Genomic DNA, 24728 nt, shown 5'->3' with positions numbered 1-24728 from the left:
TAATTATGACACAATTATTGATAGCTCAGAGAGCTGTCGAGTGGCGCAAATTCATATGTAGTTGTGGACCATTTTTAACCATAGAGGATCGAAAGCTCAAGCCGCTTGCCCCAAAATATAGGCTACACGTAGGCCCACTTTACATTTTGGACCGTTCTACATAATGCAATGTCATCAGTGAATCCAATAGGGAACTTGCAATCCAGACTCAGCATGCTCAGACGCAAAGGACTATGGGACTATATGTGGTTATCGTAATACCTAATCTGGAGCTATCGATTTAATAAACCTCCCACAGCCTGGTCAGGGTAACTATGAATTGATCATTCGTGGATGCAAACAATGTAACAGTATTGTTTACAATACCAATTCATTAGTATTTATTATCACATTTCCCATGATGCAACCTTCAGAATGGCGGGTTTGCAAGTTCCCTATTGTCATTTTGCTGTTATTTAAATCTATGTAAGGTTATAAATTCGAAGACTATGACATCCACAAAATTAAATGTGACTTTAAATCCTGTTGAAAATTGTTTAAACAACAACAATAATGGGTGTTAATTTTCTGCAATCTTTATTCAATAGTAATATAATCGTCGGATAACACGATCCTGTCCGAAATCATTGACTAATACCTCTTCAAATCGGCGTTTATAACGGTTGACTTCAATTCCCGTACTTAGTTACATAATACAGTACTCACTTTTGCGGCCAAACATCTCGCTTTTTAGTTTTTATTTTGTGTGGTCATTTTGTTGTTGACGATTGATTTAATAGGTTTAGTTCCATATCATAATTACAATCGATATAATTAATACCCAATACTGTATGCTACCTTCATCAATTATTGTGTTTCTAGGGGAAAACATGATTCTGATATATATGTTAAGAAAAGAAACTCAGTTCAGTCGTAAACTTGATGTCTGAAATTACACCGAACTGTCCGGTAAATTAGCTTGCGTCAAAATTGCCCCGAGTCTGACATCGATGAGGGACTTGTAGACCATTTAACGACAGCGTTTAGGCATAATGACTTCAGAATTTTGGGGTTATTTTTCATCCAGTCGATCACGGTGATATTTTGCAAAATTGCAGAAATATTTGAGACTTTGGGGTTATTTCGTTGTATCGTTTGATTTCCATGAGATCTAGTTATTACCTGTCATTGTATTATCTCAGGAAAATTATTATGAAATATTCGTATATCATCCTCTCAATCACAAAACTTTGGGGGCGCACTACAATGTCCGGCCATTCAATAGGCGAACATAATATTATGCAAGTTATCATCAGAATCACTCAGTCGAGGCGGAGGATTTTCGCAAGTAGAATGAATAAATAATGCTCTTTTGAATTACTACGTTTGAAACTCACAATACTGTGAGGGCTGTGTGACTAACACTGTAGAGGTGTATACATTGTTTATCGTGCGATGTTACTAATTTTAATATGCATTCAAAACTAAACGTCCGAGACGGTAATTTCTTTAATAATAATAATATGTTTTAATTTCAAAAGCTTACACAGATACAATTCATTTTTTAAGACATGATCGACTTGAGGAATTCAAAAGTAACGCCACACATGGCACTTCACAGAAACAAAGGTAGACGTAGAAGTTTGTGTTGAGGGCGCACTTCCTAACAGTTTGCCCAGGGGAGTACCTTTCACAGAACTATAAGTAATAGACATTGGATACATAAAAAGCAGTAAATATCTCCCAATCACAAACGAAATAAACAATCTATGAATCAAGATAAACAATTATGTAACTAGTGAATCAACACACATATATGAAATCTTGCAATATGTTGGGGGAGACATGCTAAGTAATGATTTTTGTGAGACCCTCATTTGTGCACTTGAAATGGGACTAAAACTTTATGATACGAAACCCTGTGCACAATACGAGAGATCACTTGTTTGTAGTGTGGTAATACGCAGACATTGTTCAGGTCGACTAAAATTAGCTAAATCTTAATTCCATTAATCTACCCTCTCAGACTTGGCCTGACTCCAATCCGATAGCTGAAGACTGTGACGGCTATTGGAGTCAAGTCAGTGCCGTACACAGGCTATCCAAAACTGTAAATGTACAACACAGGTCTATGAGCGTATGGTGATATATAGGTTGTCAACATTGGAATGACACAGCATCAATGACTGTATAGCAGTCTATCTTCTCAGTTGCATCTACTGCTATCTGGAGCAATGACATGGGATAAGATATAGCTTGCATATTCACATGTTCTAATTTAGCAATTAGTTAAACTACACAGAACCAGTGAAATCAAAACCTATCAAGTCACAACACTTGTGCAGTTATTGGCAATTCAGTATGTTTTATGTTTGAATGGTGATATGTGCAATATACCCAGCAGTCTTACCTGTGAAAAGAATAACTGTTCACAGAACTGTAGTCTGTAAGATATAATGTCACATGCCACCACCACCCCACCCCCTGCCCCAATCAGAAAGCAGCTACAGTGAAAGAAATGCTGGAGTAGGGCTGATTTAGTCTTTAAGGTATGCGGTGTCGGGGCACCCTCACACATCATTCAACTCCCAAGCAATTAGCTGATAGCGTGACACAAACTTTGGATCTTACAGTCTACGGCTCGGTGTACATGGCATATCTTACAATCTAATAGAAGTTGGTCAGCTGATTGTACATGGTGGGTCTTTATTGAAACTACGGTCAAGTTCACAACATCAAACTTTTAAAACCAAAAAAAAAAAAAACATGATGTAAAAACAAGATTATGAATGAATGACAGAATAACTACATCAAGACAGAGGCAGTACAAGAACACAGCAGTATTATACAGAGACAGTACAGAAGGCACTTCCCAAGATTTCACTCTAAAATATACATTAGTGTGGTTTTGGTGGTGCTTAGGTTGCTGTCACCACATACACACTCACTAGTGAAGAGCAGGGAAGAAACAGTAGTCTTATTTGACCCCCGCCAGTTTAAATTGAACCTTGACCTTTGGCCTAAGCAATGAAAATGACAACAGAAAGATTAAGAGTTATACTTAAAAGCACAAATATCCATTACTCCTTTGTTTTATAAAGTTCAGCCTTTAGTAATATTTTAATTCTTATTCATTTTTTTACACAATTTCTGACAGTATTTTCTTCAAAGGACAAGTTCTGAAAGATTCTAATTTCCCCCGACTACAGTAAGGACCATAAACAGCGCCCTCAATGGCACATCAACCCATTGGCAAGGACTCCCCCACACCTAACAAAATGTCACTGTAGAATTTAACAAGCTATGCATGGGAAACACAAGCCTAGCAAAGTTTATATTTGAAGTCTAAGATATAGTACAACATTTACTCTATGCATCAAGATAGTTGTTTAGGTCACTTCTTTTGTGAATTGTACGTTTTATAGTAAAAAAGAGAGCATGGTTTGTTAGTTTCACATGCCGAGAAAAAGATCTGAAACTCGCACAGTAACTTGCAGTCAATATTAATGTTGTCAAATGTGTAGCCATTGTCAATTGTTTTGAGCATGAGGTAGAACAGACACACTCAGAAATTTGGCACATTTTTTTTTTGCCAGCTCTAATTCTATAAATAAGTTCTTTGGATCTCAATATTCAATAGCTAAGAATTTAAATTTTTTTGACCAATTTGAGTGATGATACTCTTGAGTTGATGTCAAACTGCTCAAAGTGTTATATTTTAACAAAAAGCACACTGAATATTTTTTTCTTGAAAGAGTCGTGTAATAGGCACAGGTTTTCTGTGATCAGGTAAAAAAAAAAGAGAAATTGCTGTTCCTGGATATGGTTTGTCTTGATGTCATTTTGGAATGAAAAGCAGAGGATGAAATATTACCACAGAATACAAATGGTTGCCATGGAAACTATGTCCATTACTTTATACAGCTATAGATTTCATTCAATCAAATAACCGGTAAGGTAAGACCACCTAGCTGTCTAGAAATATGAACTTTTGTTGTTTTTTCTTCAATCCCATCTTTAAATTGCTATTTTTACGAGCACGATGTCAAACACATTATGTTGTCCATTGCTAAACTGTGCAATGTCTTTATTGTGTGAATACAGTGGCACAAAAAGTCTTCACTATACTCAAGTTTCAACCACAGTACATTTTTATATATGCTTTCTTTGTATCATTTCATTACAGTGACACCATTATTCTGGACATATTTTTGATATGTTGATAACGACGACAATTCTGTTTGTGCCTCAAAGTGACCAGATTATCCTTTAGACTGTCATGCCGCTATCTAGTCTGTGAGGTACGCTGCTGTGACGGGGCGCCCTCACACATCGAGGAGGCCAGTGAGAGATGAATGACATGACACATCTTACAGTAGTCTAGCCACTATCATAAATAATGTCTAACTTTACTACCTGCATGTCATTCAAGAATAGTTGGGTCCAACCTGTAATATCCAGAGTGAATTATTTTGCATAACAATACCATCTTTTGTCATGCAAATACCTAAGGAGTCTACCACTATTTTCTCCAGGGAGAATGCTGATAATTGAAGAGATAATTCCCCTGCTGAACTTTAGGTAGCCAAGCTACAAAATAAATCATACAATAAACTGTACTTGCTAAATGTTAAACAAGACTTCTGAATGCATTAAAATATGGAGAAAAAGAATAATTTACATAACAAATGCAACAAATAAAATATTTCAGATCACAATCACAATGTGCTCTGTCCTCAGACAGTAATAAATCGACGTACCACTGAGGTATAAAGGCATACATTGTATGACAGGATTTTTTTAAAACAGGAAGAAGCCGAAAGTATACATGGTATACTCCATGCACTGTAAACATTTTCAGCAGTTTTAAAATAGGAATATTTGTCTATTTTTTTTTGTTTCTTTCGTTCCTCTCATGGGTACAAATGTACCTTTAAAAGGAGGAATAAACAGGATGTAATTATACATTTACTTATTAAAGTTTGACACTATACTAAAACTTTAAAAGTCCAGGTTTTTGTGGTTTTTTTTGTTTGTTTTTTACTTCAGTATCACCTCTTGATCTGTTGTGTGACCCATTCTAATCCATTATATAACCTGTAGAGAGAAGGAAAATACCACAGGTTTAATATATACTGGTTACTGCATACTGTGGAGGTATTTTAGTGGTGTTGTAAGTTGGTAAAATGGATGTATTCTTAGTGGTGTTGTAAGTTGGTAAAATGGATGTATTCTTGGTGGTGTTGTAAGTTGGTAAAATGGATGTATTCTTAGTGTTGTTGTTAGGGTGGTAAGTTGGTAAAATGGATGTATTCTTAGTGGTGTTGTAAGTTGGTAAAATGGATGTATTCTTAGTGGTGTTGTTAGGGTGGTAAGTTGGTAAAATGGATGTATTCTTAGTGTTGTTGTTAGGGTGGCAAGTTGGTAAAATGGATGTATTCTTGGTGGTGTTGTAAGTTGGTAAAATGGATGTATTCTTAGTGGTGTTGTTAGGGTGGTAAGTTGGTAAAATGGATGTATTCTTAGTGTTGTTGTTAGGGTGGTAAGTTGGTAAAATGGATGTATTCTTAGTGATATTGTAAGCTGGTAAAATGGATGTATTCTTAGTGGTGTTGTAAGCTGGTAAAATGGATGTATTCTTAGTGGTTTTGATAGGCGGTAATTCTACCTGATTCCTGTTGGTAATTACCAGGGCTTCCCAACCCAAATTAAGGTGCAAGATATGGAAATCTTTACAAATTAATTTTGAGTACCTCATTCCCACCACCTACACTAAGATTTTAACATCAATCCCACATATAAAAATTATATCTGTGAGTGGTGACACAATATTGAAACATTCTAACAAGTGAACAAAAATATGAATTTCTTTGCAAATAATTTAGATGTGATTAATGCTCCTTTCTTTTTTAAACATTTCACTGTTTCAATTTGCTAATGGCCCTACCAGTCAAATATAGCCCCCAAAAATTGAGTTTTTATGTGAATATTTTACAGGTAACAACATATCCACATCACACACATCGTCAACACATCGAACCATATGTTCAGCTTTATTCAGAATGGGTGGCTATTAAGAGGTGAGTCATTTACACAATGGAAGTAAAATGAAAACATGTGTTACTTACCCTTCTCCTGTTAGAGCACAACAGGCTTGTATATGCCAACCATGATCTTTTATTGATGTCAAATTGAGCTGTTGTGAAATCTCTGCAGCTGACATTGAACCTTTAAGGTCCTGCTTATTGGCATATACTAGTACTGCTGCATGTTTTAAATCCTGTGGTAATTGAGAAACAGAAAATATGATTTAATGGCCCTGTTTATTGGCATAAACTAGTAATGCTGACAATCGAGAAACAGAAAATATGATTTAGTGGCCCTGTTTATTGGCATAAACTAGTAATGCTGACAATCGAGAAACAGAAAATATGATTTTAGTGGCCCTGTTTATTGGCATAAACTAGTAATGCTGACAATCGAGAAACAGAAAATATGATTTTAGTGGCCCTGTTTATTGGCATTAACTAGTACTGCTGACAATCGAGAAACAGAAAATATTATTTCAGTGGCCCTGTTTATTGGCATAAACTAGTACTGCTGGCAATCAAGAAACAGAAAATATGATTTCAGTGGCCCTGTTTATTGGCATAAATTAGTACTGCTGACAATCAAGAAACAGAAAATATGATTTTAGTGGCCCTGTTTATTGGCATAAACTAGTAATGCTGACTATTGAGAAACAGAAAATAGGATTTTAGTGGTCCTGTTTATTGGCATAAACTAGTACTGCTGGCAATTGAGAAACAGAAAATATGATTTTAATGGCCCTGTTTATTGGCATAATCTAGTACTGCTGGCAACCGAGAAACAGAAAATATGATTTTAGTGGTCCTGTTTATTGGCATAAACTAGTAATGCTGGCAATCGAGAAACAGAAAATATGATTTTAGTGGTCCTGTTTATTGGCATAAACTAGTACTGCTGGCAATCGAGAAACAGAAAATATGATTTTAGTGGTCCTGTTTATTGGCATAAACTAGTACTGCTGCACGTTTTAGGTGACCAAACAATGCAGGATTTTCGATTTGATGCAAGTCTTGGCAGAATGGCACTCAAAGTGGAAAGTGGAATAATTGTGATTTGAGTGTCCAAATGATATCAATTTATAAATCTCATTGTATTCTGTCAATTGTAATACTGGTATTGTGGCAATGATACGCTTAATGTTTTATTTAAACATTAAAAGCTGTGGTTGTTACATTGAAAGCTTTTTTTTTTAAATCCTCTCTCTCCCCAGGAGGTTATTTGTTTGTAATTATTAGTTTCACAAAAGAGGATTAACATTGCCAGTTTTGTTATAAACACCAAGTGCTCTGTTATTAACATTGACAGGTCTGTTTTTAACATTAATAAGCTTTATTTTTGACATTGACAGCAGTATTTAACATTGTAATATATTTATAAGATTTACTTTTTATCCTTGATTTTGGTATCATTAACATTGATATTTGATATATGATATGATTAAAATTGCAGAATATGGTTCTTTCATTAAATTTTGTAATTGCAAATTAAAAGCAATCTCTTAGAAATGTGTACACGTTAGCTATATGGTGACTTGTAGAGAGTACATGTGTATGACACTCTCTACCATATTGGAATTGTAAGTTATAATGTTATACCATACTCAAGCAATGCGATATTGTCTTTGAACAGAAAATATGGATTATATACCCTGGTCATTCTACATCATGACAACTCGTGTCTACGCCAGGTTTAGTAGAGTATTATAGTCTATGTTGTTCCCACAATACTATTTCATTAGCAATCGACTACCAGATATCAAAACATACCTAACCACTATTGCAATATTCTGTTAATATGGATATTCAGAGTTCTTTCACACACATTTCAGTCACTGCTTCATGCAACCAATGGTCATGCATGACACAAATTTTAGTCCTCACTTTGCCAAATTTGGTTCGCCCTCTTGTGGTGATCTGAGAAAGGGTCACATTCCATAACCAGAATACTGCGTATTGGGTGCCAATCACAACTATCAGTGCAATTCCTACTCTTATATCTACTATGTAATTTACTTACCTCATGTGCTAACATTTTATACAGCTCTTCTTTTGTAATGTGAAGTCTTTCTCTATCTGTACTATCTACAACAATAATTACAAACTAAAAAAGAAAAAGAAAACAGGCAATATGTTACACATAATGTTAATGGATTAATGTACACAATTATTACATTCAGTACAGCTCAAGCAGAACCAACCCTTTTCCAATTTGCTAGCCTGGTGTCAGTCTAATGGAACTAACAACAGACTAGTCCAGCATTAACATAGGGTGGTACCGCATTAACCACAGGCACTCGAATCAATGTGTATGATTTAGAAAAAAAAATATGTATGTAAATAAGACTTATTTACATACATATTTTTTTTTGTTTTAAATCATACACATTGATTCGAGTGCCTGTGGCATTAACCCTTTCAGTTGATAACACATGCTGGTAAGGTGTACATGTAAGTGCCTTGTTTGCACTGCGATAACCCATCAGTAGATCAGGAAGCCACTAGCACATGCTGTTTAGGTGTACATCAGTACATGCCAGGCCAATGTTAGCATTGATAGAACTCATCACTAGCCTGAAGGTAGCCAAATCAGGAAGCATTTCTTGAGCTGTACGTATGTGTAGATGACAGTATATAACTGGCCCAGAGATCACTGACCTTGGGCTGAAAGTCATCCCAAGATATCTTGCATTTTTGTCAGTTTTACTTGATACCACAGAAACAAATTGGATCATGAAAGAATCATTACCTTTCTTATCATGAGATGGAAAGACAATGACAACGCTTAAGACAGGCTGTTTCACTATGAATGTTATAGCCAGCCAATTGCCATGGTCTCGCTATCTCAAGCCTATTGTTCAAACCAGTTTTCAAGGTGTAGGCTTGAGATAGTGAAACCACCACAAGTCCCCTGGCCTATATGAATGTAAACAATCAGTGATCTTTATTCTTGACTTTATTTCTCATCAATCAATGTATGAGAGAAGATGTTGAATTTCAGATATTGTGAGATATATAATCAATGATGCACAAAATATGTTAATGGGGTGTACATGTACAACATCATACATTTTGTACATGTACATGTATACTACAAGTACTTGAACTCAAAACATAATTTGGCAAATCTGACAGAACTAAATAAAGAATTTTTGCACCACTCAACACACCAAAGACTGTATACGTCAATACCGATACTTCATAGCAATAATATCATGATCAAATAATTATTGGTGTGTGTGGTACACTATGACAGGGTACCCTCATGCATCGGTCAACAGGATGGGCATGGCATGACAGGTCACATCTTACACACTAAATAATGATGTCATTAAAATAATACTGTTGTACTTACATCTGTATTTGTGAAATAAGTTGGCCAAGCTGATCGTAGTGATTCTTGCCCACCTATGTCCCACATTAAAAAGTGTATATTTTTCCATGTGACTTCTTCAACATTACTTCCAATAGTCGGCGACGTGTGAACAACTTCACTCATCAAACTGTTATAGAATAACAAAATTGTAAGAGTTCAATATCAAGATATAAAACTTTCAAATACAAATATTAAATTGCACAATATTTCAGTCATTCTTCCAAGCCATACTACGGCTTTGACTGAGCAAAAGAGGTTGTTGTTCTGATTAGATACCCTTGAAATGCATGAAGTACATTGTAATATGGTAAATACAAATTATTTCATTAATTTCTTATCTACATGATATTTTCACTATATTTTCATCAAACATGTATATAATGAGTATATATAATCAGTCTGCACCTTGGAAATAAACTGTTTCTGGAAATAAACTGTTTCAACTTTTTCTGTCATTTTGTTCCAGAAACCTGAAACCCATTCTCAGTACCAATCAAGGAAAACATTAGAGGTCATAGTACATTTTTTAAAAATAGACATCAAAATTACATCAAAATTCAGTCATTTAAAAGAATCCAATATGGCTGCTGCATTCAATATGGCCACTGACAGCTGTGTTACATGTACATGTGATGCTATTTAAGGAAAACAAAAGATTGGCAATTTCCTTGAAGATGAGATTGTGAACCATCAAATTTCTGTTATTATTTCAAAAGAATCAGAAACATGCTTGCATATTGCAAAGTTTAGACAGATTTTAAGAGCTTCAATTTTCAATGTTCTCTAAGGTGCATCCTAACTTTATAGCCTAGCATGTTGCCTCAATGACTGCATCTAAATGGTTGCACTATAATTTCAACAACTACAACAACACAAGCATAGCAAGTGAAAGTGCAGCAGAAAACACTGCAAGCACAAGTACAAACACCCCGGAGTACCCACACTGGAACTCGTGTGACATGGGCTTTTGTGATTATTCCATATGTTTATCTGAAATGGCAAATTTCCATAAAAAATCATAAAATTCATACAGCGCAATCACATGATGTGTTTATTTCATCAGTATTAACTACTCCTGTAGGCTGTATGAACAATCGATAAATCAATTTTCTGAAATATACGTCATGTTACAATTACAATACAGACAATATTTACATCTATTTGAAACACAACACCTGAAAAAATATAACAGAATATTGCTATGCAAATTAAACAAAATGTACTACCTTTGTGTTCATTTCTTTTTAGGACAGTTTACTTGAAACTGACACCTATTGACCTGATTCACAAGGGCTCTTGTAAACACACAATTGAACATCACTGGGAGTTGTCAATTTCAGGACTGAGATAATTTGGAGAATAATTTCAATTCCATATTTTTCTCTCTGCTTTTTTGCTTGTTTTATTTATTTACAACAATGGATAGTAACATTGAAAGTCTTTTTTGATAATCGTAATCTCTCTAGTGATGTGGAAAAATTAAACTGTTGAGAAGGATAGATTAAATATTGAAATTAGGTTTGTCACTTCAAAAGCATGGCAGATGTAGGTGGTACATGTACATGTAGCCTTGAAACCAATGACATGCATTCTTTTTATGACTTGTAATTTACCGCCTGGCCTCATACATGTGAATGCACTTGATGATTTGTCAACCTGACTGCATTTTCTAAATTACCGTACTGCTCTATTTAACCTTACAGCCATTTTCTCAATTAATGTTACTTTCAACACAACCACTTTCTACATTTACTGTCTACTAGCTTTTTTTTTTGGAAAACACTGCAGCTAAAGTAGCAAAGATAACAGACTGAAATAATTTAGAAGACACAAGACTCACCCCATGACTTATCAAGGATAAACTCACCCCCATGACTTATCATAATATTAAGGGTAAACCTGACTGAGACTTACCCTGCCCGAGACTTATCAAGGGTAAAAACTCATCCCCAGACTTATCAAGGGTACCCCCCCCCCCCCCCCCCCCCCCATCAAGGGTAAACCCACCCCAGACTTATCAAGGGTAAACTCATCCCAGGATAAACCCACCTCAAGGGTAAACTGTATTCCATAGCAAAACTACATGCACATGTAAAGTCTACTCCAAGGACACAGTCACACACATTTTGTTGCTTAGATTGTTGTTTTCCTAACGAAAATATCACACGAATTTTGCTACGACAAATTTATCGATATATGTCCCCAAGTCCCCTAATGTTCTTTCCATGAAAGTAAGAGAAATATATTTAAGTTAAACGTTATTATATTTAGCCTGTAGACATGGAAAACAACGATGTAAGAAAAATTAGGAATCCTATTGTCCACTCAGTATGCTGTGTGACTCCAAATCATCATTATATGCTCCACATTGAATGACATCAAGGAGTCAAACATATGCCAGTAGACAGGCTAAGATAAGAACAAGAATAAAATCCATCACACAATACTTACAATTGATATAATATAGTAGTTTTCCCTGCATTGTCTAGTCCTACAATGATTACTTTGTGTTCTGCAAAATTAAGAAAGATGAAAAAAAGATAAGGTAAATTACAACATTACATACAGTATATCAATTCTAATATTTTTTATATAAATAAATTTCAAATAACATGAGTGATATTTTTTTCATGCGAGAATTTGTATTCAGCTGTAAATGAACAATGTTGTACAACAGTGTAAGTGCAGATGCCTAGGTCCATACATGTAGCTCACAACATATTTCTGTACTCAACAGTATACTGTCGAGCAAGGTCTGGGTTTACATGTATGTGAGTGGCGCAGACACTGTGCCCTCTCTGATGAAAGAAAACATTTCATGTTGTGGGTCTAGATGATGGAGTTTTCTTGTGAGTCACCACATACACACACTAAGGAACAGAACATCACACTCTAGTGCATTGTAAAAGAAATCGCTCTTACTGTAACAAGGTTGAGCATAATCAGTTTGGCTTACATTACAGAGGACATACATGATCAGAGTCTGATAGAATTGACACCATATCTGTGAATCTTATCAGTGTTTTTGTCAATGGCGGTAAGCAGGTACATGTAAAATCTACTGAGGTTCTGATGTACTGGGGTTTCCACACAAAATTATGGTAGACTGTAATGGAAACTATAAAGTGAAAACACTGCTAATTTTAGGTTATTTTGTGTTTGTGCAAGTGAATTCATGTACACTCCTGAATCTAAATCAAATTGATAAATTAGTACCTGAATACCTGCATGTACATGCAGCTACAAGATTTCATTCACAAACATTATAAATCAACCCATCATTTTTAATGTATCAAGCTAGAGTACAATGTAGGTGAACAAGAGATTTTGACAGCACAAAACAAATATGAAAAATAAATTAGTCCCTTTCATCCTTTTTTTCACAAAACCAGTTCACTATGGGTGACCTCATTCGACTGTGATGAACATCTGTTTATCACTGTAAAGTGTTTCAACTTTGAACCCGACTGCCAACGTGTATATTCTTTGTTCGATGTTTATTCATGAAATGCATTAGCATACATGCTGACTATGACAGGTTGGCCTAGCAAGCTAGTCAGCTGTGCTCAATCAGTTTTAATCTCACTTGAGTGTGGTTCAATGCCCTCTGAACTACCACAGTAACAGTATCACTGACTTCAGTAAATTCTTTTCTCCTGACCTGTCAAAATACTTATATTGTATTTCTCCCTCTGGCTGTTCTCTGACTCTTAGGAATGCCATAACTTTCAATGATCAAGACTTTGGCAGCAAACAGCATAAGTTACCATGTGGTATTTTGGAACATTCATCTATCATCTAATGAGACTCACTACTATACCTCTTGTATTTGGAATGTGGCATCCAAAAATAAAAGTTTTTAAGCCAAGACCCTCCATCTGTCTGTATGTCTAGAAAACTCTTGAGAAACTCCAGACTTTCCATGCAAATTTACAAAATGTATATTCATCTGGGTGAAGATCTTGCCCTATCAGCAAATGTTATGTTTTGTATACTAATACACATGCCACTCCCTGTCTAGACAGTGCTGTGTTCCTGTCTTGCACTGGTCTCTGGTGAATACATTAGTACTTTTGTAGTACACTGTACAACTGGGAATTTAACTTTAGGCTAACACACACATCAACATTATTGTGTAATTTGGCATACACGGTTCTAAAACTTGTTTTTGTTAACGAGTGGTAATGCAGGTAAACATATACATATACCTGAGTTACCAGACTTCCCCACCAAAATCACAGAATACAGTGTACATTTGTATATTGGAAACTGTGTCAGTTTATCATACAATGTATTTCCAGTTTCTGTTTTCCCAATAGCAAAAACATTGCATTTATATGTCACTTGTAACTGTATGAGTATACCAGAACTTACAATAACACATTATTGAACAGTATTGCATATACATGTATACTATTAACATAGTATAGCCTATAGGTATAGCAGAACTTGCAAAATGACACATTTCAACGTTATTACTAATGCTAATCCACACAGTGAATATATGTACGTACGTGTATACCAGGGCTTGTAATAACACACAATTCAATGTTATTGAATTTTAATAATTCATACCAGTATGCTTACCATTTTTGTTCAAAACTAGCATTATGAAGTACCTGTATATTTGTAGCTCTAAGACTATTAAGAGAACATTACATATAGATGTATGTATATTTCACCATATGCAATTTTATTGCCAGTTTTAAAATGATACCTTTGTGACAACTGGGTCACCGTGGTTATTATTACTATTGTAAATAAAGTGTCAGGTTATCAAGAAACTGTGTACAGTAATGCACACAATCGTTTATCCAGAACGGACAAATCTTTCAATATTATTGCAATGTTTACATAAATGTTACTGTATTTGATGTAAATATGGATAGATAAATTCTGATAAGTTACTGTATTGGCACTTATTTGGTCACTGCTAACATACATGTTGAATGATCATAATCATGACAGGTTTTCTCTGGTTTCTTCCTGCTTTACAGTACTGCTCGATGATGACCATTCAACAAATTTCCGAATTTATTTTGACAAATAAATATCATTTTTATTATATTGATATTTATGCAATCAAAACAGTTTTGTCATTTATTCCCTAACATCACAAGAATCATTACATAATATCTGTTGTTTTATCATAGACCAGGGATTTCTTCCTTGACTGTGTTTTTATGCAACTATGTATACAAATGTATGGAGAGATAAAATTTGGTGAAATAATTGTCATTTATTTGGTAATACTAATAGTAACATCACTAATACCTACATGTACCATATTTGCTTTTTTGCAAACATAATAAGAAAAGATAAATTTTCAAAAGTTATTGTTATTTATTTTGGCTTGTAACATCATCAGAATAATTGCATATATTTATTTTTATGCAATCATGTCAATATGGACAGATACACTTTGATGAAGAAATTGCCATTTATTTCTAGTTAAGCTACATCACTGAAAGAATAACAACCATCCTCGCAAACCACGGCCTCTTTTACGGCACTGTTGAAAACACGCCGTCGGAAGAAATAACAGCTCTGGTTTGCGAGAATGATAACAACTTGCACATTTTCAATGAAGCAGAAAACAGTACTTAATATCACCGGCATCTATGAATAAAGTTTAATCGTAAAAATTCATTATACTAGTATTATATTGTTGGTTTTTACCGTTAACCATATTACCACAATATGTTATATAGCTGATATTATGTCTTGTATTCTCTCTACAATAGATCTAATATGCGGAATTAATCAGATGAAATTTTCATATAACATGCATAAAACTTGTCGAAGTAGTAGTAATCATGATATGTCCATCACGCCACTGCAATCATTTGCCAGTATTTATCAAACCTAGGCAAGTCATCACATTCTGGTAATTAAATCTTTAATTTCCTGCATCCATGTAAATATTATATATTCCATTATCATGGTATAGTTGGCTCCAGTACTGACAGATGTCAGGGCAAATTTATCAAGTAAAGTACAACTCTGCAGGAGCTAAGTTTGTACATGTACACACAGTGAAAGTGGGCACCAATTAATGTAAATCACGTAACCTGAACTCCACAAGCTTTAAATGCTATACTCTGGTTTACAGGATTAGGGTGCATGTAAATTATATTTGACATATCACAAGTCCATCACAAATAGCCTAGAATCCAGACGAATGGGGATTCTGTATTTTGATTTCCCCATCCCATGGGAAAATAACATATTCACCACCAAAACTTTCATGCCACGATCTTTCAGACTGAGCATATAATATTTTATCACTGTGCTTCTTGAGTATAAATGTAGAACACTGTTCTTGCTAAAAATCATTACATGTAGTCACCAAATGATCATACTTTTACTGCAATCTAGTGCATAGACATGGATCTACTGTTCTACATCACTTTAAATTGTTTTCCATGTTTGATGTAGAGGTGTGCATGTGGTGTGTGTGTGTGGGGGGGGGGGGGTGCAGTGTTACACAATGATGACATGGTTTGGACACTCGTAATCTTATATGAACTTTGAAGAGTTTGTCAATCTGACAGAATCATCCACTTACAGATGCAAGCTTTGTTATCATTGGCAGACAGGAAGTGACCCTCTTTCCGGGCTGGGCTGTCTCACAGGAACTGAATTCAGTTGTATCATAGACCAACCATAGACCCTCGTGGGTGTAGGGTCTATGGATCAACACACCTATGCTTGTGTACAGCTTTAAATACTGTAAATCAAACTCATGATGTAAGCCAGATATTGTTGACAGTGTGGATGGCCTGAAGTTGTGCTCAAAATAATAACAATACAAATATTCTATTTGTTTTGATATCTGTTCAAAGTTCAAAGTTCATACCAAAAGTCTGAAGGGTACTATAAAGCAATATGAGGGAGATATTTCACTGTTATATTAAAATCTGAGGTGCTTAATAATTATCTTATCAGTGGTGCTATAATGATTAGATTATTCTTTTGAATTTGGAGCAACTACATGTACATGTATAGTCCCTACTGTTTTTTTACACCTAAATGTATATGTTAATCCTAATCTGACCAAGGCTTTTAAAAATTACATAATATATACATCTATCTCCTCAACAGCATATGCACGGTATGCACCATAACAAGGGAACCTTTGCATTACGATGAATAATCAACAGCAGTGAAATGTTTATATTAGTAACACATTGATTTCACATTGGTCAAAAACTGAGCAACTAATTGGGTACTGCTACTTTCAATAACACTTCATGGCTGTGTCTGTTTGGTAAATCACAGTGGTATTGTATAGAATACTTCAGTACAATGTGTAATGCATCAGACCACCAAAGTGTAATGCTGTCTCGGTATTGTCCCCTACCACTTCATATTGACAAGGGAAAACATTCCAGTCAAGTTGGTTTCCAGACAACTGGGGAGTGAGTAAGGACACCATAGGAATGTTCTCACATCCAACACTGCTGAAATCTGTACACTGTAAGTACATGTTTGTAAGTCAATCACCAGACATTCAGGGCTTGAAATTAACTTTTTTCTATGGTAGTCCCAGTGGGCTACCAATTTCAGAAATTGGTAGCCCAAGGATGGTGACCAGTAGTCCTATATTCATGAACTGAAAAGAGTTCCTCTGTTGGAATTGTATGTTCTTTAAATACAGTCCGTAAATCTTCCATCCTTTAAATCATTGCATAATCAAGTGGGCTAGTACTAGCTACAAATTATGGTAGTCCTTTGACAAGAATTGGTAGTCTGTGGACATTGGACTAATGTTACATGTAATTTCGAGCCCTGACATTACATGTACAACTTTTTATGTACCTATACTATAATGTTGTTTCTGAAATTAAACTTTAAAAGGCCAAGGTTTCAATCCCAGCACCTACATGTAGATGCCCATTAACATTATGTTATCAGAGGCACCACAAAGATTAATAAGACCATTTTTTTTGTTCTAGATAAACTTTTTCTATAAAGCTACCAGATTCAATAACTTTTTTTTTCACACCTAAATTTTAAATATCATGATCTAAACTGAGCCTTTAAAACATCTGTTACATTTCAAACTGGTATTGAACTTTGTGACCCAGAAGCAATACTAATAGTAAGTTTGCTTTGAAGGTAGCCTTTCTACTACAGTATAGTGTGCGACTCCTGCTACACTGATGATGTACATGTACATGTAAATAATGACTATTATTATTTAGATATTTATTAGCTCAATTATGGCCACATCTATAATCTAGCCTCGAAAGTAACTTAGTTCAACTTAGTTCAACATTTCATCTCCTGCACGCACATTGTAAGTCCTTCCTAGTTCCATGCACACCAAGACAGATTCCCAATGTACAAAAATGTACAGTATTAATAGCATAAAAGTAAAATTATTAAAAATATCATAATGTACAATAATTAATACATGTGTGCATGCAATATCTAAAACTGAATTGTTTTTTAATATATCCTGAAATAACTACATTGTACATCACCTGCTGTAATTACATGTGTTCATGTACAAGAGTTACATTTTTTCCAATTTCCATCAATATGCCAAAAAATTATATCTAGGATTCCTTACATAACACACAACTTACTATATACTAGATTTTACCATTTAAATGTAAATGTCAAAAGAGTTGTTATCAAGGTCATGTGAATTAATAATACATACAGGATAACAAATCTGTACAAATCATTGAAACAGGTCAGTTTCTATAAATATCTACATAATCACTGTGCAAACAGACTCGTGGAAAGGTACAACGTATTCAAATAAGCTATTTATAGTAATTACCTTTGAATGATCAAATTTACTTTATATAATGCAATGTATGCTACTCTACATGAATACCAATAATAATATTAATGTACGTGTACCTCTTCAAATTGTATTTAAGTTGTAGTAGGTTGGTAAAACCTACATTTGTACCTGAGTTCCAAAGCTATTTTACAAGAGTTCCCACCAAATGTGTACATGGTATTGACTACAGATCACCGAGTCTGATACATGTACAACAGTGTATATACATCCCCCTTACCATATTTGCCCCGTCTATCAGTGGGATTTCCACACCTTAGCAAAACACTGATGTGATACAAAAATACACAATCTACTTCCATCCACCTTAGACCATACATTTTTGTATAAATTACAAAATTCCTATCCCTTTTGCTTTCACAGATGGTGACACTTTCCTCATGGTCTAATGATGAATCATTTATACACTAGCACACAGACTTGGCTATCTCAGTATCTGGTTTGAAAATGGCCTTTTTAATGTATGTCGAGAAGTTTCTGACCTACTCATGTACAGCATAATACTAAATATATATTATATATATATATCCATGTATTATATATGGCTGAAATAAACACACTTGATTGACCATGTGAAAATGACTCCCTGTGACATTTCATGATAAAGTACTTCAGTGGCGTCTCATTTGTATAACATGTAATATCAGCTGTATGAAACTGATTCCTAATGCAGTTACACTGGCGGCATATCAAACGCATGTTTGCTATCAAATCAGAAACTGTTCTCTCTATTAATTGCAGAATTCAGCTACATGTACAGTGAAACAACTATAAAAGCTGAAAGCATACATCAAATTTATCGATATGATTTCAAATCATGATCTCTAAACTCATGTTCAGAATTCACTATGAGATCATTAGATCATTATGATATGGACTCATTTTGAGGGACAGACAATCTCCTATATGTAACAGACCACAACTTACTGAATGTACAGCAAGTTGTTGTTGCTGCAAAGTAATGGTTTGACCTTGAATGTGTGTGTACTGGTACATGTAATTAACTCTCAGAACTTACATGCATGTTTAGGTCTCAGAAACACCCCTCCCCATATACACCATATATAAAATGTATCTGACTGTCACTTAAAATATTACATTGTATAACACTACAATAACAAGATCATTAAATGAAACACTATATTATGAGTATGTCTTTGTCATGTCAGATAGAATTACTGGTAGGTCTTAAACTCTTTTTTTTTAATTACATGTACAAAGTGTATACTCAAATATTTTTATCCCAGGAGAGCAATGAGGTGAATAAATTGAAATGATATCGGATTTCAATGACATACTGTCTTTCACAAGACTGAATGAACAGTTCACAGCTATAGTAATGTTCAACAAGGAGTAGTGTTTTTTTGTTTTGTTTTTAAATTACATTTTCTCAAGTCAATAAGCTTTCCCCCAAATACATTGTATGATGCTACTACCTGTATTGTAGGTCATGTTTTCATTCTGATTGTGATTCACATGTTAGGTGTAACTATATGTACATGTAATGTGCATTGTTCCAGGTCAGTGACTCATTGTGTTCACCCATATAACTGAAGTAGTAGTACTACACCCATGTGATTTCAATACAACGACTGGTTCATAACCCATTTCATAAGTGTATACCCTTGACTGAAGAGGGAGTGTACTTGTGAACAACTGTTCAGGCATAAAGTGAACTGCATGCAATAAATGGCCCAGTTTGGATTAGGATTCAAATTTTGGTGGAAAATAGTTTTCTGTCAGAGCTGTAGAAAAAGTTCTCCCAGAGCAAACAAGTGATCCTGTGTAATCTTTATTGCTTCCCTGTAATGTGAGAACCAGCGATGAATCCCTAGCCTTTACAGTACAGCATGTAAAACCACAGACAAGGAAACTGACAATAAGTCCACTAACGTTTAATTGTCATTAACTAATAACAGTGTAAAGACTAGACAGTAAAACAATGCCAAATCCTATTGTTTAGACCTAAAGAGAAAATCACATGACCATTAAAATACCCTATCTGCATAATCATGCTACTAACATGTCAAGAAGATAATTAGATCATACTATAGTATTAAAATGGCTTCTCATTATTACATGAAGTCCTTTCAGATGCATTACTGGCAGTGATATCTGTCAATTAGAATGTCTACTTTACAACTTTATAACCCTAGATGATGGCCATTCCATTGTCTAGTAAAATATGAATTTGACATTTAGGCATTTGACACCAGTGAAAAACAAGTAACTATCTATCTACTAGACTGTGACACCCTACCAAATGGCAGCTAAAATACAACAAAATTCCATGCTTTCCTGTCACTCTATGATGAGTTCCTTTATCTGTAGTTCAAAACTCTGTTAGCAGATATCCATCTTAGCTCCCTAATCTGTGTGTGACTGTGAGCTTAGGCCTAATAAAAACAATTGTGTGGTTCCGATTATGCTCAATTTTAGAATAGGTGGGGTAGGGAGATTTTTTATTTTATTATATAAATTTTTTTCTGCCTGAGTGTCTAGTTCAGGTTTTCCATTGTTTTCCAAATGGTCCGTGTTGTTTATTTCTTCCTATCAGAAGAACAGTTTTATTTTGTCCTTTTAAGTTGATGCATCCACTATTTCTAGTGAGACTTCACAATTTTTGTGATTTTATTATTTTTAAATTTTTCTCGAATATGTAAAAAAAATAGTTTAGGATCGGCAGTGAAAAGCTAGGTGGGGTCAGGTAACTGGAACCAAATAATTATATATTTTAGATCTTATGGTGACATTTGGACAGTAATCATTACAGCGTTAATTTGACATCTAGTTTTTTTGTACACAAACATGTTTCTTTTTAACAGAATATTTGGCTAATACTAAACAGGCATATACATTTTGTATATATATATATATATATATATATATATATATATATATATATATATATATATATATATATATATATATATATATATATATATACCATGCATTCACGCAACAAGATGAAAACTGAAACAATACAATTTCTTGTCATATTTCTATTTATAAATTCATTAATTTTGAGCCATTTCAACACCAATGTAAATTTTATGTTTACTACAAGATGACAGCCAATACTTTCATACTAGCATATCATTCATACTAACAGCATCATGCCAACGTCAGCACATCATTGTGGATAACCGGGGTTATTTGAACAGTGACACACAAATGAGCATTATGTTTATAATAACAATGGCTATTGAAAGTATTTCATTCAGCCCACTGATGACGTATTTGGTGAACTGAACGACCGGATTAAAGTTACACACTGTCACAGTAACTCAGAAATAGGCAGCTGTTTACTAATTTTAACTGTTACTAGAGATTCTTAAGAACAATAGATTGTTTTAGAAAAAGTTAATTACATTACCTCAGCTGGTGAACTTGGCAATAACTGTTCAAATGATGTATAAAAGGCAATTATGCTATTTATATATGTGAACATTGCCTGACACTGTGACACTGTCAGACACAATTCAATATGATGTCAAACATTATTTGAGACAGTTAGCATAAATGACAGGTGGAGCAGACAAGAATTTTTCAACTAAATAATTAAACTGAGTATTCTGATGATCAAGCGACGTATATATTCTCTTCTGGTGAGTAACATAACACTGTTTTGGGCCATATTTTGCTCGTGAAATCCATTTATATCACAATATCCAAATGAACCACTAACAACACAAGGACAAACCTAACAAACATCAATGTCTGAAACAGTAAGAGTGGGCTGATCAAAGAACGTAAGAAGGTCGTGAAGTGAGGAAGTGCGTCATCAGCTGACATTGTTATTGTTGACGTTACGTACGTGGGGACAGTTCCTTCTAGAAATTTTACGTACAACGGCAAGAACATCGTATCATGAAAATGGCCGGTTTTCCTTCAACAAAAACGTGAGAAAACTAATACTGTTGTTTGAAAGAAAAGTTTATAATTATATCTTATCAATCCTGCTGTTTTTTTACAGGGTAAGTTTTAGGTTACACACACAAACACACACTTCCAGGTTGCCACTCAGTTTCCATTGTCTCTTTGTTTCCTTCAAGAAACTGAACTGTCAAAGCCGGTGTCGCGTGTCATCGATTCATTCACACATATATTTTCAGGCGATGAGAACTAGTAAAATCACACATATTCATATATATATGTTTAACCAACAAAAATATACCACAAATGATCTAAAAATTATAACCAAAGCGAACTATATGGATGAATATGTATGTACGTACCTTCATTAGAGAATAAACTCCATAGCTTGGCCAGCAGAACACCCATTGCACATAACGCTACAAAATTGTATAAAAAATAGAATTTTTTCTACAAAACTTTACGATTAAGAAGATGAAACATTCATGCGTGTGTCGTATCTCTTTTTAAGCAAAGTAACGCCGTAGAACGGAAGTAATTTTGGTCTTAAAAACGTCCTATGATGTCATGGTGGATTCCTCGAAATGACCAGAACGGATGTGTCACTTACACGCATGCGCTCACACCAGAATCATGGGTAATTTCAATCTGGACAGCGCCAGCTAGCGGTGACAAGGTTGAAAAACATGACGTCATCACTTAGTTTCGGTTCGAGGAAGTCCCGACAACTTTTATTCTAAAAATAGGTTACATCTATTACGACCCTGACCATACAAGGAAAGAAATACGTACAGCGCAGCCTTTCCTCTTTTCCCTTGAATACAATTGACTTTGTTGGTCCGATAGAACCCACAATACCGATTCGAAGTAAATCATTTTCCAGTTAATTGAACAACCGTGGACTAAATATCTGTAAATTTTAATAAAAAATAAATAAAAGTAGCTGACGAAAATTAACGTAAATAAGCTTGAAACATATGATTGGGAACATCTAAACATGAATTAATAATTTTAAACAGCCTGAGATATGAATTAAGTTCTCAGCTTCAAGTTTTCGGAAAGGGGGGGGGGGGATTGTCGTGATTAGGCCAGTAGATCGATTTATTTTTCTCACAACTACGTAAGATTGACAAGGATAATGTATGAAGCTGAGGCAACCACACATACCCTGTTAGGGACGTCCATAATGTTTTAGAAACTTCTATTTTGGTGACGAGCTAGCTTTTATTTTATCTGAGTTGTCCCTTAATGAATTGAACTGAACTGAACTGAACTGAACTGAACTGATCTGAACTGAACTGATCTTAACTGAACTGAACTGAACTGAACTGATCTGAACTGAACTGAACTGATCTGAACTGAACTGATCTGAACTGATCTTAACTGAACTGAACTCAGTGAACTGAACTGTTACAGTATTATATTGGCATCATTGTCTTACTCTATACACTGTGAGATGATATTGTCAAGATTATCCAATAGTGAGAGTTTCTAAGTTAATGGTGATTATATACTTACACCAATACTAAAGGAACTGCACTGGTTCCCAGTACAATACAGAATTGATTACAGAGTTCTCCTGACCACCTATAAAATATTGTATGGCCTTTCACCGCCTTACTTAGTCGAGAAGCCTAATCTCCACTTCGCGAATTCAGTCATCGGACAAATATTTACTGTTTGAACCCAATTACAGACTTAATTCCTTCGGTGGCCTTGCTTTCCTCAAATGCGGCACCGTATCTTTGGAACGAGCTGCCACTTGAGCCTTCGACAGACACTCAATCAATGCCTTCAGGAAGAACCTCAAAACATACTTTATACATGTATTCGCGAAAGTTTTCAATATTTATTTGTACAGCGCCTCTAGCTCTGAACTTTACTTCGTATATGATACAAGCGCTTTATAAATTTTCTGATCGATCGATCGATCGATCGATCGATTGATTGATTGATCGATCGATCGATTGATTGATTGATTGATTGATTGATTGATTGATTGATTGATTGATTGATTGATTGATTGATTGATTGATTGATTGATTGATATATACTCATGTGCCTAGTAAGTACTAGGTACAACTCATTGATAAATCATACACAATGTATTCTTATATAATAACGTTCACAATTTGAACATCCCCCCAAAAAAAAAGAAAAAAGGAAAGAAAAAGAAAGAAGAAAAAAAAGTGGGGTCCGGTGGAGGGGTAAATATTCCAACTGTGATTGAGTAAATGAGGCCACTCACTATAGATGTTTACCAACCACTGACATCTAATTATGATACTGTTCGATGTACCACAGATCCTCCACGTGGAGGGTCTCTATGGATGTACGTAGTAATACCTAAATGTCACGTAGGCTTCATGAAGTCTCTGGGCTTTTTCGTACTTTATTTGAATACTTTTTTGAAGCACAGGTGTGTTCTTTTGTGTGAAATAGTGACCTTATAATTAATGATTGCAAACAGTTGGGTAAAAACTTGGGACTAGAAAGTGGTAACAACTAGTAACAGGGAAAAAATGAGGACAGTTTCAGTTTCCTTTCCAAAACTAAAAATTAATAACAAACTCAAAACAAAACAAACAAAGCA

The 24728-nt window shown here is 34.7% G+C and overlaps 1 protein-coding gene across 1 annotated transcript; it reads right to left on the bottom strand.

Annotated features, from left to right (window-relative positions):
* Positions 1–1483: 1483 nt before the first annotated feature.
* On the bottom strand, positions 1484–22752 carry LOC144434624 (ADP-ribosylation factor-like protein 5B). The gene is made up of 6 exons (XM_078123110.1): positions 22498–22752; positions 11893–11953; positions 9421–9568; positions 8086–8169; positions 6108–6259; positions 1484–5076 (listed from the first exon to the last, which is right to left on the bottom strand). The coding sequence occupies exons 1-6, from the start codon at positions 22541–22543 to the stop codon at positions 5031–5033; spliced, it is 537 nt and encodes a 178-aa protein (XP_077979236.1). The 5' UTR covers positions 22544–22752; the 3' UTR covers positions 1484–5030.
* Between the last annotated feature and the right edge of the window lie 1976 nt (positions 22753–24728).

This window comes from Glandiceps talaboti, chromosome 4, assembly GCF_964340395.1.
Source record: "Glandiceps talaboti chromosome 4, keGlaTala1.1, whole genome shotgun sequence".
NCBI lineage: Eukaryota > Metazoa > Hemichordata > Enteropneusta > Spengelidae > Glandiceps > Glandiceps talaboti.
The sequence above is the reverse complement of the archived record's forward strand: the minus strand, read 5'-3'. Positions and strand labels throughout refer to the sequence as shown.